Source organism: Mus caroli, unplaced genomic scaffold, assembly GCF_978045245.1.
Source record: "Mus caroli unplaced genomic scaffold, Mus_caroli_1 scaffold_20, whole genome shotgun sequence".
NCBI classification, from domain to species: domain Eukaryota; kingdom Metazoa; phylum Chordata; class Mammalia; order Rodentia; family Muridae; genus Mus; species Mus caroli.
In genome coordinates this window covers 10,638,438-10,656,522 of record NW_028227275.1, presented here as the reverse complement: position 1 = coordinate 10,656,522, position 18,085 = coordinate 10,638,438, and the positions used below count along the sequence as shown (strand labels likewise).

At 42.7% G+C, this 18,085-nt stretch overlaps 1 protein-coding gene across 6 annotated transcripts in view; it reads right to left on the bottom strand.

The window, feature by feature from the left end:
• The window catches only part of Sorcs1 (sortilin related VPS10 domain containing receptor 1), a 527,192-nt gene extending 510,251 nt beyond the window's left edge, over positions 1-16,941 (bottom strand). For all 6 annotated transcript variants that reach the window (XM_021151490.3, XM_085833868.1, XM_085833869.1 and 3 more), the window contains exon 1: positions 16,192-16,941. In XM_021151490.3, coding sequence (XP_021007149.1) covers positions 16,192-16,749 — 558 coding nt within the window. In that variant the 5' untranslated portion in view covers positions 16,750-16,941. The remainder of the gene's footprint in view (positions 1-16,191) is intronic.
• Between the last annotated feature and the right edge of the window lie 1,144 nt (positions 16,942-18,085).

Sequence of the window (18,085 nt, the reverse complement as noted above, 5' to 3'; positions counted from 1 at the left end):
AGGCAAGCATCCTCATTTTCATATGAAAGTAGCTATTCCCTCAGACCAAACACAAAATAGAAGCACTTAATCAACTCTCCTAGTACAGGTATGTGTATAGCTAATAATACCAACATGATACAAAGCAGACACACACACACACACACACACACACACACACACACATGTTCTCCATATATCTGCACATCCTTCAACACCAATTCACTAATCTCTATTATAAACAGAAACCAAAGCATTTGTTTCTTTAAATGTAGGTTTCTCTGAATACGTTTAATACTATTTTAATCATGAAGACCTGGCCCTGTATCCATTGCCTTAAAATGTTCATCACATAGAAGAAAAAAAAACAGTTTTCTGTAAATGTTTCAATTGTCTTCTAAAGAATAATTAATCTTTTGGTGTACATCCCAAAAGAAGATTCATACCACAACCTTCCAAATGCCACAGATAGTCAGTAGAAGCACCACAGTGCTCAAAATGCAGAGACAGTCAGGGCTGCAGGTTATTATTAACTTTGATCCTTAATAAATTGATCCTAAATAAATAATCCTCAGTTCCTGCCTATGCCTGGTATATTTTAAGCGGTCAATTAATAATCGTTAAATGCAGAAAAACCTTGAGGCCATTTGAAGATGATGCCACAACATTAAAACCTAGCAGAATACAGTGATTAAAAAATGAGTTTCTAGACTCCTGTCTGTTTTTAGATCCCAGCTCCTCAACTCTAAATTCTAACACCTGCCACCTATATGCCCTTGACTGAGCTACTTAATTTCTTACTGTAGGTCAAGTACATAGAGATTTTTTTATAGAGAATTAAGACCATGTTGCACTAACAATGGTACAATTCACAGTAGCCATTTCTGTAGAACAGTGTTAGCTGTTTTCTAGTGTTGATGGCACACAAATCAATTGGAATAGTTCCTGGCAGGTACTAAATAGCCAGTAAATATTTATTGCCATATATAATTGCTGGATTCTCAGAAAAGTCGTCTCTCCCCACCTCTCCTTGAAAATCTGTCATACCCAGAATCACAACTCACAGAAACTCTTGGGACATGTGCTGGGAACAGAGTGCAGGCTTCAACCGCCATTGTTTTCTCTTCTTTGCCCTGTTATCACAAACGAAATTGTCTTGCTCACACAATGCAATAGATCCTCACCATTTCTCAAATCTTCTGTCCTGGTTGAGACTATGTAGCATGGAGGCTGGTTCTCAATTTAGCTCCTTATGTGAGGGACATGCAGTTATTTTCTCCCTTAGGCCTCAGGCAATGTTTGTCCCAACTAGTCATCAGCTTGTCCTGGCAGCTACCTACTGTATCCTACCCCCTCTTCCTACAGGAAAGCTGTGGCTTCTGGTGCAGTTTGATTCGGTTCAAATCTCGGCTTCTCTCATTCCCTTTCTTTCCCTTTTCCTTATTCCTTTGTTTCACTCTGAGGGCCACTCCTCCCCCCGCCCCCCATTTCATTGAGTGAAATAGTATCATGGTTATTGAATCAAAACAATGAAAATACACTCAAGTGGTCTATATTTATGGCATACTAATGCTGATGATTTGTGTTATATGTGATAAACAGTAAATAAATCAATCCTGTACCATACAGAAATATGTACCTCCTAGGAATCTTCCATGTACTGCATAGAAGTATAAAAAATGAAGGAAATAGAACTTTGACTTCCAAACACTTTACAAACCAGAGCTGTGCCTTGCTTGAATGGAGGCCTAGAGTGATCCAGCCATAATTTCAGTCCTTTAGCTCATCATACTCCCCTTTCTGGAGTATTGAAGAAATTGTCATCAAGGAGATGATTTCCAAATGGAAGGGATTTAACATGTGGGCTAAGTTTCCAGATAAAGGAAAGGCCTGAGTAGACACCCTGGACAGAGAGGGGAGGCTACCCTTATGAATGAGAACCTGCAGGGGATGGGAGCAGGCAGAGAAGAGCAAGATCAAAGGACCACTCTCAAAATATGGTGTACAGCTGACCACAGGCTCTCCATTGTGCTTGACCGTTTATGCTTCCCAGAAGCCACAAACGGAGAGGGAACAAACTTTCCTCTGTAGCAGGTCAGAGAATAAATATTTCGAATTGATGGATTTGGAGCCACTTTCACAACGACTCAGCTCTGTGGTTGCTGTCCAGCGCTATGCAGACGTCAGGTGACTTAATGGCCTACATGAAGGGATTGAGTAACACAACACAAAACACTCTTCTTTTTGTTTCTCCAGTTACTTAACGATTTGTAACTTGTAAGTTATATAAAAACACACGATGGGACAGAAAGTTTGCCCTGCTATTTCTAAGCAAGAAACATTGCTTCCTACATATTGTTTTAAAAAATTATTTAGCATGCAAATTTAGTGTGCAAATGAGAGTATTATGTATGTGTGCATACCCCTCTGTGTGTATACATGTGGTGTGTGTGTGTGTGTGTGTGTGTGTGTGTGTGTGTGTGTGAGAGAGAGAGAGAGAGAGAGAGAGAGCTGGCTCTCTCCTTCTTGCATGTAGTCCTGGGACTCTAACTTAGGTTATCAGGCTTGGCAGCAGGACTCTTTACCCACTCAGCCATCTCGTCTGCCTCCCGTTGAATTCTTTACTAACCCAAACTAAGGTGATTAAGAAGTATGAAGGTGCTTGTAAACCTATAGAGTTTTCAAGTCAAATATAATTTTCTTTCTTTTGCTCAAGATTTTGATATAACTTAAATATAAAAAGAGGGCTCACATACAAAATGAAGTCAGCGCTTAAGTAAAAAGGGGAACTGATTCCTAATTTAGAGTATATTTGACATCACTTGAAAACGTTTGCCCAAGCCCTTTCTCTTGTAAAATGATGAAATCCCAGCATTCAATGGTTTAATACATAAGTACAACATATATAAGTCAAAGTTTTCCAAGTCATCCCAGATCCAGATCTGAGCTTTGCAACATCCTCTCAGGAAGCCCGTAGTCTGATAATTAAGTGCAAAGTCACTTGGGCATTGTTTCTCACACCCTGTGAGCCCACATGTACCCTGCAGGCATCCCCTTCAGCGAACAGCTAGACTCTCCTCATCAGTTCTCTACTGCTGGTGTTTTGTTTCTAGTTATGTAGAAAGTAAACAATAAGAAAAAAAAGCTACATTTGTTTCCTGGGACTTTTCTATGGATTTAATTTATAAATGCCATCTCTTATTTGCAATAGATAGCCAATCAAGATAGGTAACTTTGATAGAGAATCCCCTAGTGTGCTCTCCCTGTCTTTAAAACCACACTGTGCTTGTAAATGTTGATGGTTAGAAAGGGTGGACCCTGTAGCCTAGTGTGTCTCATCCTAACTGGGTAGGTATTTAAGACGACACAAATCCTCCCCTTAAACTATGTAAAACCAGAAACACGGAATAAGCACTAGAGTGACCCTCACTGCTCAGATAACCAAATTCTATTCTGAAGGTTCTTGTGTGGGTTTGCAGATGTGGTCATGAGCAGGACAAATTTTGTGAGTTCATTTCTTTTGGAAGATCAAATTCTTTGATCCCGTTGGTGGTCAATAATCTAATGGGAAATTATAAAACAGGGAAACTCATGTGTTATTTTTAAGACCTATTGACCTTACCCCAAGTGTTTTGGAGATTAAAATAAAAAAGGATAAACAATGAGGTGTCAAATCAATGGCAGCTTGTTGACTGCTAACAACCTAAGGTGAAGCCCAGACTCAAGATACACAGGATTAAGAGTGAGCACAAACTGCCCCCTTTCCCACCAATCACTATTCTGTCTATAGTTTTCCTAACTGTAGTTTGACTAAAGTCCCAGACAAATGTCACTTCCCTTTAAAAGGGTGAGAGTAGCCTCCCACTCTCAGGCAGATTCCCTACTCCCACTGCCTCTTTGCAGAAAGATCACTTTGTATAAAACTCTGGTAAGCCACTATGCCCTTGCCATTATACACTAATTTCTTTTTTTTTTAATATTTTTTTTTATTATGTATTATCCTCAATTACATTTCCAATGCTATCCCAAAAGTCCCCCATATCCTCCCCCCAACTCCCCTACCCACCCATTCCAACTTTTTGGCCCCCTTTACTGGGGCGTATAAAGTTTGCATGTCCAATGGGCCTCTCTTTCCAGTGATGGCCAACTAGGCCATCTTTTGATACATATGCAGCTAGAGTCAAGAGCTCCGGGGTACTGGTTAGTTCATAATGTTGTTGCACCTACAGGGTTGCAGATCTCTTTTTAGCTCCTTGGATACTTTCTCTAGCTCCTCCATTGGGGGCCCTGTGATCCATCCAATAGCTGACTGTGAGCCTCCACTTATGTGTTTGCTAGGCCCCGGCCTAGTCTCACAAGAGACAGCTATATCAGGGTCCTTTCAGCAAACGCTTGCTAGTGTATGCAATGGTGTCATCGTTTGGAGGCTAATTGTGGGATGGATACCTGGATATGGCAGTCTCTAGATGGTCCATCCTTTTGTCTCAGCTCCAAACTTTGTCTCTGTAACTCCTTCCATGGGTGATTGTTTCCAATTCTAAGAAGGGGCAAAGTGACCATACTTTGGTCTTCGTTCTTCGTCAGTTTCATGTGTTTTACAAATTGTCTCTTATATCTTGGGTATACTAAGTTTCTGGGCTAATATCCACTTATCAGTGAGTAAATATCATTTGAGTTCTTTTGTGATTGTGTTACCTTACTCAGGATCATGCCCTCCAGGTCCAACCATTTACCTAGGAATTTCATATTTGATCCTGTTACACATCTATCTGCTTTTACCCTCCAGGTGTAAGACCGAGTATTTGTATTTCTAGCACTCAGCCCTGACATAACAACCATACAACAGGCTCTTCACTGGTTTCAGTATTACAAAAACGCATATTCACGTTAACTCTCCAAAGCTGTAACACAGGCTAGTTACAGCAGAAAAGGTTAAAATGTTGTCTTTACACAAACCAATCAGGCTCACTTCTCCAAACCGACTGCTCTTTAGAGATTCTTAACAGCACAGAAACACTATACGTACCACGTCCACCACAGAGAGCTAAGCTCACATGTTGCTCTCAAAGCTATGACACAAGCAGGCTTACCAGTCCTGAGTTGGCTCCTTCACATAGCTGGATGCTAAATACTGTCAAATAAGAGGGTAGAGAAGCTATCCCACGTGGCCCTACTACCACTCGGTCCCTCAAAGTGCCTTTCCTAATCAACAGCCTTTCTATGTCTTTCTCTCAAATTTTCTTTTTCCTTCTCTTTTTCTACTTACCTACTTTATCAGTCTATATCTGTTTTCTTTTTATCTGTTCTTCACCACTCCTCTCTTGCCTACAACATTTTTATCTGTAACTAAAACTGTTTGTGTATTACGATGAATATTATGTGTGATTTTCGTCTGTTTCTCCATCAACAGACCCCTTTTTAAATTACTTGACATTAAAACATAAAACAGGAGAGAAAACTTGTCCCTGATCTGTGTCTATTTCTCTTCCTCTCTCTCTGTCTCGCTCTACTCATGTGTGTTCATGTGCCCTTTAATTCTCCATATTTCTGTTCCTGTTACCTCTTCTCTTTGTTTTCTTTCTTTTCCTAGAATCCATCATACTGAGTTCCAACCGACAGTCTCTAAACATCTATGCTATTGACATGCCAAGTCTACCCACTTCACTTTTAAGAGCAGTGATAGTTACTTTAGAACATGCTGCTGTGAATCACATACAGAAGTACACACATATACATGCACACATGTGCACATACACAAAGTTGCACATGCTCATTATGAAAGTATTTATGTGCCTATTTATTCTGTAAAGGTAGAGATCAAGATCTAGAGAGCCACTGAGATATAAACTTAAATATGTGATGTAGTCAAGAGACAAAACTACCTCCAGATTCCTTTTCTCCTGCATCAGAATGGCCATGGCAGAAAAGGGGTCCAGGAACACAGCTGTGGTTCTGCCAGGAGAGAGACAAGGGGTGATTTTGTTGAGAAAACCACAGGCACTGCTGTCTCCCAACAACAGCAATTAGAAAAACCAAGCAGGCAACACGCAGAGAGTGCTTTGTCCAGCTCAGTGCCTGAAGTCAGTGCTAATGAGGCCAAGTTCACAAGCACATTTGCCCCCTTATGTTTTATTTTTCTTTTTAAAGTAACTTTTTAGAACGCAAGCAATTTATGTTTGCTGAGAAACATCAAAAGACAGACCAGAAAAAAAAAACCCACATATAATCTCAGTGTTCATCATAACCACAAGCAAACATTCTGAATCAGAAATAAGTTTTGTAAATAAACACATAATTATGCTGTGCATAGAATGACTGAAAGACTTTCAAAGCCTTACTACATCCAAGAACATTTACAGAACTTGGAATATACATGGAAGCAACATAGCCCTAAACGTCCTTGTCTCCTGGGCCTGCCTTTGTACTATTTTATGATCCATCTCTTTCTTGTCTTTTGTGAGAGATTTTGCACTTCACACTGGGTGCCTATGAAGTCAGCCTTTTCCCAGCTTTAATAGTCTGTGACGCACACGCATGGTGATAGGTTGTTTGTTCTACATCAGTGGCTTTCCACTTTCCTAATGCTGAGACCCTTTAACACTGTCCCCCATGTTGTGATAACCACAACCATAAAATCATTTCATTGCTACTTTATAACTGAAATTTTGCTACTCTTAAGAATTGTAATCTCATATATAGGATATCTGACACAGGGATCTCTCCCCACAGGTTGAGAACTGCTGTTCTACAGAAAGCTAGTTTTTCTAGGCAACAGCAAATAAAACAGAAACCATTTAAGATTCAAGTATTAGACAGAGAGAGATAACAGTTGAGAAGGATGACTCCCCAACCAAAACATAAATAGCACAGTGTCTCAGACATCATTCCAGTAAAGGAACTGGAGTCAAAAATCATGGGGCTGGTAAGTCCTCTCAACAGGTGAAGATGACTACTGCCAACCCTGACACCCTGAGGTTCAGTTCCCAAGTCCAATGGTAGAAGGAGAAAACTGAATCCTCTAAATTGTCCTCTGACCTGCACATACGTAAACACGTGTATATACAAACATAAATGTAATTAAGTGATTAACATGGGGAGAAAGGCAATATTACAATGAACCTATTACAAGCATCTTCTAGCATGCTATACTTAGGGATTATTAATAGTAAGAGTAATAGTAACCAAACCATAATAATAATGATAGTGACGTCAGTAACCCTTACTGGCTGCATAATATGTACTAGGGGCTACTTTACACATTTTTAATATTTATAATCACTTTTAATTATCACCTGTCTATATAGGAGGAACTAATGCAATTACATTAATCTCATAAAACCAAAAACAATTATTTAAAAATTAAAAAAAAAAGTTTATTATTATCCACATTTTAAAGGACAGAAGCACAGAACTTTATCCTTTGCCAAATTAATACATGTACCAGATAATTATAAATTAACGTATGTACCAGATAATCAAGCAAGAAATTAAAACAATCTCTCTAGGTTAGATCTCTCTAAGTCACATATGCTTATGTGCAACATTTTGCCCCTTCCAGTACATTTTTGACCCAGGTTACATTGAGGAAGGAAAACAATTTCTTAGTAATACTAGGGAGGTTGTGCTATCCTGGGTGATCAGCAAGGCCTTCTACCTTGTCTCAAGCACCAGGAATTTCCATTAAGGAGAGTTCAAAATCTACATGCCTCTGTTCTTCATGGGAAAACATAGCATGCTAACAAACATTATAATTGAATGGACAGAAAAGAGCTTCACAGACCCTAAAATTCACATGCTTCTAAAGAAACAGTGTCCAAGTTGGACAAATTTCCAAGGGACTTGTCACAATGCAGATGCCAACATCTACCTCTAACCTGGGAATTCACTTCACACATGAGTCCCATGAGGACAGTCCTTTGGGAATTGCTGATAGAGGCATTGCTAACGAAGTGTGTGTTCACTCAGTCTTAATCTCACCATTAGCTCAGCCAAATGCAAGTTAGAGCAAGCAGGCAGCAGAACAGTTTCTGAACTAGTGTAGGGGGCATGCATAAATTGTCCTTTGACATACTTAAGAGACACTACTGGAGAGTGTGGGGTGAAATTGCTGAGAGAGGGCAGATTTCTCTTGTCTAACAATGCCCCCCGAACACCTCCACCCCATCCACCCACTCACATATAGGCCCTGGAACTGAGCTGATGGTACAGAATTTTGTACCTTTATAGCCCAGGCTTCTCTATTCAGGGGTGATGACTACAGGCATCAATCCGTTTGTTCCAGAGCATAGCATGATTAGTTAGTTGTCTGCTAATATGACTCATATTAGCACTTCTTTTTTTTTATTTTTAAAAAGATACAGTTGTCCACACTGTCATTCTAGGGTCATCAGGCATCAGGGAGTAAGCACATCCTTCATGTTCCCTCTCAGTCATAGGAGGAGGCATAGATGAATTCAGGAGGGCAAGCATGGGTTTCGGCAGCAGTTAGGGCACTGATCAAGCTGAACCCTGAAGCAACTTCTCAGCAAAGCATCATAAGACAGTGGCCTGAGAAGGCAGTAAGGCCAAGGAAAGTGTCACCAAATGTGTCATTTGTACTGAGTCTCTTTACATGCCTTCTCCCTTGTCTTCTGGCATTCCCACTTTCAGAACGATAAAAACAAAAAAACAAAAAAAAAAAACAAAAAAACAAAAAAAAAACAAAACAAAACAGAAAACATCTAAGAGACACCATGCAAGCAGTAAAAGCATTGAAGCTAAAAATGGCAAAAGGCAAATTTTGTCCTGAGTATTTCCCAACTGGGCAACTTTGGGTAAGTTCTTCAGGCTCAGACAGTCACAGGCTTAGAGTGGAGATGGCACAAACTAGTTTGTAAAGGCATCATGATTGCAGGGCAGCCCAGCAATGGTCCACAACATGTTCTCAATGAGCAGCCTGATCATTAATTTGATGATTTTTTACGTTATGAAGAGATGGTTGGGGGCTACACATCAACTGGTCTTTACTAGATATAGACCACCTCAAGTCTTCTCCACTGGAAATTAGAAGCAGAAAAAAAAAAGAAAGTAATGGCCTGTGACTTAGTTTAATTCTTGAGTACTTTCTCTCCAATGAGCACTAGCTAGTCACCATTAGCATCAAGTCTTGCTCCTTCACGTTGACTTCTGCTGCTCCAAAACATGACACTCAGTTCCCTTAACAGAGGCCACCTTCAGCATTATTTTAATTAGAACTCACTGTGGAAAGCAGTTAAGGAAAGAGGTGGTGGGTGGCAGGATTCTACCCCTTGCTCTCCCATCCCCGGCTTCAGTAACCCTAGTCCTGTGTAATCACCTGTCTGCAGTACATTAACAGTGGGGTGCATAATTCACATAGATGACTGTCAGGAAGCTCACTACCTGGATGTCTGTTTATCTCTCCTTAAGACCACGCGTTCCAGGTTTAAAGCACACAAAGCTTCATGCACTGAAGCCAAAAGCAAATAACCTGAACAGCTGAACTCAGCTGAAGTTCAAGTTTGGGCTTTTGGAGCTCCCTAGCCACCAGACACAGTTCTCAGCACAATGGAAACATTTTTACAGGCTTTGTCTACCCTTGAGGCTACAATGTATCTATGTTCTAACACCTGCCTGGCATGTTCCTGGCAAGCAGTGGAGCACTATACCCAGAATCCAATGTGCTGCATAGTGTAGCCAAATGTTTCTGGCTTTTTGATCCTACAAAAGGACCTCTTTTACAGCAAGGCCAGGGTTTCCCTCTCTCTGTAGATGGAATTAGTCTCTTCCAGTTTACAGGATTGTATGGAGAATGAGACTCAGGTAAGGGAGGTGATGCTTCAGTCTTTGAGAACAGAAGTATGATTTAAAGAGAAAAACATGAGCTGGAACTGATCTAAAGTGTTAAAGCAACATTTAAGAGTGCTACAGAAACAGATATGATATCTTTAAACACCTGTGGAATGGCAGCAGGAAGAAATTCTAGTATTCATGTTCTTCGCTTATCCCATACCTAAGTCTTAGAACAGGCTGTCTTATCAGTTTTGTACAATAAGATCCCACCTTTTTACCATCAGTTCTTTGACTAGGTCAACAATCCCATCTGAGCAGAGTTTCAGCTCCCCAAGAACAACTTTAAGAGGTGGACCTGATCTCACCTCACTCTAAGCTTGCATCTTCTCTGGCACTGACTTCAGACACAGCAGAGAGACTATTTGGACAGTTTTATTTGGACAGGAGAAGATGTATTATCAACACTATCCATGAAGAACTACAGGGCAGAAATGGAGACGTGCACTTTGCCAAGACACAGTTTTAACATACATTTAGTGACTCACATACACTGGCAAGGTGTTTGTGTGTGTGTGTGTGTGGGGGGGGATCAACTTATCCTCTAGGTGGAACAGCTGGAGATATATCTGACTAAAAACTAACCAGTGGCAAGTTATTTTTTTTGGTGAGAAAAAGGAGGTATGTATAAAAATATGTCAACATAAAAATGGAAACATGCTGACTCCAGCTGAGACTTCATGGACAAATATAGGCAGGTGTAGCTTTCAGGGACCATGGCGTTTCTAGTCACACACTAGCCATGGAACACAAGCAGACACACTGTAGGACTGATACACAAACTCTACTTCCACTGTCCTTTTAAGGCTAGTGTTGGAATTTAAACTTTTAACACAGGTTTATTTAACAAAGTTAGGTAGATTTCCTACAAATGAGTGGTGATGTCCATGCCTCTTCTCTTGCCTTACTGATGAAATCAGTTCAGCTCAAAATGCCTTTGTTATACTTTCTAGTTACTTGACTTTTCCATGTCTTTGAAAGTGCCACTGAAGTGCTTCCCCAGCAATAAAGCTCGAAGACTTTCCTTCCAGAAGACATTCAGCCCACCTCTACAGTCCTGCCATATGCCAGCCTGCTTCAGAGCACATGGATCCTCGGTGCCCTCTTTTAAGGATTCTTTGGGTACAAGACCGAAAGCTCTCAGGGGGCCAGGATTTTTTTCTTTCTTTCTTTTTTTTTTTTTTTTAGTTCCATGCCACAGACATCCATCCTCATGCCAGTGAATGGCAGGTATTCAGAGTTCAGTAAGTATTTAAGAATCAAAAGTAAATAAAATTCATGTAAGGTTCTCAGCATAATGTTGACACATGTCAATCAGTCCTGGCATGTAAGCAGCTATTCTTCTCATTAGTTAAACCATTAATTCCACCTGCCTACATAGCCTAAGCAACGGCTGTCTAAGGAACTGCCTTAAAAGAATGTGATAAACTTCCTAGAGTTGATTTACTCTAGACAATACCTATCAAATTTCTAAGAGGTTTTTACTTTCCAAAATGTTCTGCCCTTCAATACAAAAATAGCACATTTAGTAAATCAAAGGTGTGATAAAAGAAATCCAGGAAAGCAAATGTATAAGCACAGATTGAAATATATGTCTCTGCAGGTCTCAAAGTCCGGGACGCCTTGGAAACAAATTTGAACATGGGTATGGGGAAAAGACCCATGGAAATAAAAGCTTTTCTTTTCTTTTCTTTTCTTTTCTTTTCTTTTCTTTTCTTTTCTTTTCTTTTCTTTTCTTTTCTTTTCTTTTCCTTTCCTTTCTTTTTTCTTTTTTTTTTTAACTGGTGAGAGATATAGGTCATTGTGTCTGGTCTAAATCTCAGACTCTCGCACTATACTTTAGCTGTATGTGGGGTGTCACCATGGTGTGACTGTATTCCATGTAACCCAGTCTCTAATTTGTCATTCTTAATTGCCAGACTTTACTTTTCACCTAAAGAAGTATCATTTATTAAAGACATCCCAAATACAAAGGACCGAGCGCACTTGACATTAAGTCTTTAAGGAAAAAGAACTACAGAAAACATACCACCCCATATCTCAAGACCAGGAGCCTAAACCTCAAAGAACTCAAGTACTTTCTTAAGGCAATGTGTTGGGAAGCAGGAGATAAGATGAGAACTCAGATCCATCTCTCCCTAATATTGCTGCCGCCTTTCAAACACCTCCACATCATACCAGCAGTCATTAAAATCATAGGGCCCACCAAAAAAGTTAGTATGTGGGCTTACAAAGGAAAGCTAAAGATCTTTTTCACTTTATTTAAAAACAAAAAAATGAGTCAGGTCAGAAAATGGGGGAGGGGGCACTGTATCAATACAGTTTGCCAAATTACTGACACCCAGCTTCTTTATAAGAGCTTGTGTATCATAGAAGAAGAGGAGAAAGAGGAGGAGGAGGAGGAAGAAGAGGACAATGAAAAGGAAGAGGAGGGAGCAAGAGGAAGAGGAAAAGGAGGAAGAGGAGGAGAAAAAGAAGGAAGAGAGAGAAGAGGAGGAGGATAAGGAAAAGAATCTATTGCCAATGATAAGCAGAAAGCTAAATGGTCTTAGGTTACTCTCCTTGAATCACCAAGTGCAGATTCCACCTCTCACAAAAGGTGTAGAGGTGGGTGGATGAGAACACAACCAGCTCCCCACTTAGGTGACATAGGTGACATCCATGATGATAGACACAAGGTTAAGCATTAGCTTTTCCTCAAGGAGTGGAAGCCTTCAGTCCAGACGATGCCTTCTTATCACCATCAGACATCAACTCAAAATACGATTATGAATTATATGGAGTCCAAAGGCCAGAGTATTCTGTCTGCCTAAGCTCTTGTAAGGCAGCCATTCTGGGGTGGGGCGGGGGAGGACAGCTTCAGAGCAGGTGAAAGCGGGTGCTCAATTCTTGCTCTTTGCATTCATGTGTGATTTTCTCTTGCAAGTTTTACTCTTTTGTAGCCTCAGCTTCCTCATCTATGTAAAGATGCCTACTCAAGATGATTAAGTGGGATTCTTGAATGTGAGGGACCTGCCGTGCCCCAGTGGAGACTCAGTTTATTCAGTAAGGTTGGGGAGAAATGTCAACGGTAGAAACCATTAAAGGCAACGTGCTGTGTGAAAGCTGACCAGGCTACCACACTCTCTGATGAGTACTAAGTATGCATGATGGAAAAATCTAAGTGAAAAGTTCTGCTAACAAATGACTTCACACCACTGCCAAAGAAAAGGAGCCAGGATGATGAATTGAAATATTCAAATGAACTACAGTATGAAAATATGAAAGGGAGAGATTAACACTTGTCACCTACTTACCACCTACAAGGGAGTTAATAGATTAGTGAGTGCAGCACTTTAAAATCCTTTGGGATGAAAGTATAAACACATAGAGCACCAGGAACACATATATAGTCAGATACATTTTGTAACACTCTAAGGATTGCTATGTAAATTTAGATCAGGGCACAGCATGCCTGGAATGAGTAGGATAGGAACAATATGTTCTTGCTCATGACACCAAACTCATGACAAATGATTCATACCCAGCACCTTTCATGCCAGAAGATTCCCCCCAGGTGTTCCTCCAACTCTAGCAACGGTTTCCATCAAGGGAGAAGACTGCAGTGTGGGGGAGGCACATTACACCCACAGATGAGGTACAACCGTTATATGTCTACACACTCACACAAGTCCAACAGATGATGGGGCAGAAGAAAAGAGGGGAATGAGTGGAAAGACCAATCCAGAGTTTCTCACCAGTTTGACTAGGCAGCCGATAATTGCCATATGCTCCTACCTTGAAGGCAGGTGCTATTGTAGACAGAGGCTTTTCTAAACCCAGGAGTTTACCTAATGTGACACAGGCTTAAAGGTGTGTTACCTTCATCTCTGAGAACCGAAAAGGAGATGCATGAGAGAGTGAGGAGATCTAAATATAAAACATGGGATTCTCCTAATCTTGCCACCTCCCCCCCCCACCCCTGTTTAAAGAAGTAGATTCCTCACTCTGGACTAATATAATGAAATTGAGAATAATTACAAAAGACTTTTGTCACAGGACCTATTCCTGAGTAACTTGACATATGATTCTTGGATATTCATCTAGAAGTATCCCTCAGTGTAGATGAATCTCACACCCACAGCATGGATCACATGCTGTGTACAACATTAAAGAGCTGAGTGGGAAATGCTTTTGTTGAACAAAGTTGTCCAAAGTGTCTTTCTGCACCTTTTCATTTTACAAAATACTTTAATGTTTCCCTCTCCCAGGAATCTGGTCCAGATAAGCCAGGTCGGCTTTCCTTAATGGACCTGGAGAAACAATGTTTTCTCTTTCTTCATCATCGATATAGAATACAACAGACAAAGCAGTTCCATGAGATGCTCAGAGCTGGACCTGGAAGGGAGAGGCGAGGAAACTGGGTGGGAGGTATGAGACCCCCCCTCATTGCTGTGCTTAACATAATTTCAATGTTCAGACCTTTAACACTCACCATCTTCATTATTTCCTACATTTTTTTCTTAGATTCATATTCCTGCCCTAAACCCCAACTCTAGTAAGCCCCATTCTGCTCTTGTGCATCAAAAAAAAAAAAAAAAAAAATCTGGCAGTGCTTGGCGCCATTTCTAAATGGAGGTTAAAATTTGCCAAGGATGTACTCTCTTTCCAAGATCTTTTTAAGAGATGAACCAAAGTAGAGGTCTAATGGGTGAGTTATATTTTACAACTTGAATTACGTTAAAAGCCAGAACTATTTTGCGTCCAAAGTTTTATCTTTTTTTTTTTTCCTTTTTCTTAATACAACAAGACCTAACACATTTGATGCATTCAAAAAAAAAAAAATCTCCTCCTAAAGCCAGAGCTCTGGGTTAATCACTTAATGGAGCCAGAGTTTATTAATCAGTATAGGAAGATTCAAGTTAAAATTAAACGGTTCAGTTTAGTAACTATGATACAAACGATATGGTTAACATAATACACCACGACAAGAGTGTCCAGAACTTGAATAGAAATAATTTCAACTTTAGATTTTGATTACAAGGATTGCTGAGAACCTCCGGCAGCAGCAGCCCCTCAGGAAGGCTAGACATCAGGGGCTGTCCTCAGTAGAGGGTAGACTAGACCGCCTAATGCATGACACAGTATATTTCAAAACCGTTTCAACTCCCATTAAAAACCCAACCGTGAACACAGCTCAGTGAAGTGGCACTTGTTGGCAAGCTTCCTGGCAACATTTCCAAAGGTACCATGTTGCATCGACTGTACACATTACAGACACAACTCCATCAGCGGATGGAAGCCCTAGCTGAGACCCTTCCCCCACTCCTAATCCCCGTTTTATAAACCTCTAACTTTTCTTATCGGCTTCATGGCACAGCAGCCTAGAGAACTTTACACGCTTTTTAAATCGTCTTCGGTTATTACCATCAAAGCTGGTTTCGTTACTATTTCAGCGCATTGAAGTTTCTAGGTTTGGGCTAAACTGGGTAGCTTCCTCACATTTCAAACATTCAGGCTCCTCTGAAAATCGGAAGCTCCTGACAGAACCAGTGACTTGCACCCTAAATCTTCTCCCAGGGCCTGAAATCTCGTCCCTGTCTTCCTAATAAAGGGTAACTCAAATCTTCATTTCAGCTCCTCCCTAGAGGAGGTCAGTCGGTGGGAAAACAGGGAGTTGTTGTCACTGGGATCTATCTATCTGATCTTCCCCAGGCTGACCATGCCAGAGAACAACTGCCCTTTCATGGGCTAGAAAAGCCTGGCTCTCAAGATGCACTTGCTAATGCTGTCAGGAGATGCTGGGGAGCCTCTGCACTGAAACTTGCATCCGTTTGGTCCCCAAATAGATTTCTAATACCAAAGGGCACCTTATATCGTACTGCAGTTTGCCTTCTCCGGGGTAGAACAAGGGGCTAGGAGCTCTGTATAAAAATTAAATAAAAAGCCCACAGAGGCGACTTCTCCGTGTGCTCCATCAGTCTATCAGGTAAGGAAATGTCCCTTCAGGGAATTTTAGTGGGCTTGGAAATTTAACCCTTTCAGCTCTTCATTAAAAATACTTTAACGCACACACCACCCCCATACTTGGTCTTCAGTTCTACTCTCCAGTGTCATTGAAGAAATAAAAAAGATCTGCCTGGTCCGTTCCAGTTTGAACCTTTTGATCTGGAGAAGACTCTGAAGGTGGCGGTGGGGGCTCCCTAGTAGGTATCATTAACTCTTGGGGGAGGCTAGCTGGGAAGACTTCACTGTGCAGCATCTCCCAAGAAAGAAACCTCTTCCCCCCCCACCCCCCACCCCTCCGCCAATTCTCCGCCAGCTCTTACAGTGAAAGGTAACCCTTTCCTTCTCTCACCCCTTTGCCCCCAGTTCCATTCTACTCACGCTGCTGTTGTGGCCAGACCAGTGGACCATAGCTTGGTTGTGTGCTGAGTCTCCTGTCAGCGCAAATGTGGTGCTGGTCAGTCTCAGCTCCTCCATCCGGAAGCGGGTGGCTTTGTCCGGGTCCCGCGCGCCAGTCCCAAGCCCCTGCTGCCCTCCATCCTTTAGCATGTCCCGGCGGCTCCGACTCGCACTCTCTCCGGGTTCAATCTTCTCGGGTTCCGTTCCACTCCGTCTCCTACGGCCAGAGCGTGCAGCGGTCGCCACTGACACCCTGCTGCCCCCAGCTCGCTCCAGAAACAGCGCCCGGTCCCCGGGGGCCACTGCGAACAGGGGTCTCATGAAGAGGGGCGGGGGCGTGGCAGGAGCCCGACCCAGAGGTCCCGGGTGAGGAAAGCCTCTTGGGGTAAGGGTCCGGCGTGGGGTCGAGCTAGGGTGCTGTGGAGGGCAGCAAGAGAGGCTGCTGCAGATTCCGGGGGCTAAGAGCATCAGAAGCGCCGCTCCCGCAAGGAGCGCACTCAACCCGGCTGAGGAGCCGTCTCCAGCGCCAACTTTTCCCATCTCTGGAGCGTAGAGAAGCGGAGAGGGGGTCCCGGACCGAAGGCAGGCAGCGGAGCGAGGCTACAGGCTGACGGCGGCAGGGCGTGCGCTCAGGACCACAACTCCATCCAAGTTGGGCTGGGCGGCGGCGGGGCGCGCGGAGGCGGCGCCGGGCAGGTGCCTGCCGCTCGCCCAGGCTGGGCTTGTGCGGAGCGCGCGGGTTGGGACGGAGCTGCGAGCCACCGCCGCCGCCGCCGCCGCCGCCGCGCGGGGGTGGAGCCGAACTGAAGTCACGGGCGGAGAGGGCGCCGCGCGCCGGCTGGCGACGCGGGAGGGAGGGCGGGCTCTGCCGGGGCTCCGGGCACTGCGTCCCGTCGCCGAGCTGCGCTGTGTCCAGGGCTGCGGGCGCGGGCTGCGCTGTCGCCCACCCTCCCCAAGCGCGCCGAGACCCCGCAAGGAGCCTGAGCAAGCACCCTTCCTCTTAGGCGAGCAGCCCCAGGCTCCAGGAGCAGGCGCTGTGAAGGGTTTCCTATTCCTGTTTTCCCTTCTCTCTTCTGTGGTTGTTTCTCCCCTTTTCTCTTTTTCTGGTCTTTTCCAGTTTAGAAGATGAGTGGGCTCTTGCTCTCCCTCTTAAACTGGGTGAGTTGGCATGTAGTCCTTACTTTGTGTGCCCAGGCCTGGGGACGATCTCAGAAGGCAGCAGAGAGTGGTGCAATAAACTGTGTGTGTGTGTGTGTGTGTGTGTGTGTGTGTGTGTGTGTCCTGCTCAGTCTATGTGTGTGTGTATATATAGTTGGGGACATTTTCCCTCCTCTGTGATTCCTCCTAGATTTCAGGTCTTTTTAAGCACTCTCCAGTATTGAAAGCACTCACAGTTGACAACACAATTAAAGTTAAGATTCCCCAAGTATTTTGTAGCTATATACATCTTGGCGACTGTCCTTAAGAGACCATAAGCTCCTTGAGAGAAGGGAGACTAACTCCAAAGTGACCTGTTTGCCGTATTATTCTCTGTGTTTGCTAACAGTGCACTGAATGGTAGCAAATGTAAGTGATTGGCTTGATGAGTATGTGTTGTGAGTTTGTTATAGATCTGTATATCAACAAATAGAGGAAATGTGTTGTATTCTTATGGTATCACTGGTGTCTAGCTCAGGGTTGCTAACACATGCATTCAGGTCCCCCCCCCCCCCAGCAAGTCCGCGCTTGAAAGTGTTTGCTGTGGGACTTGTGCTCAGGTAATTGTGCTTCCCAAATATTAAATTAAGTGGTTGCAATACATGACCTTTAAAATCCTTTGTGACCCTAAAATTCTGTAATTACGTGATTATAATATCAATCCACCCAAGATCCCCTG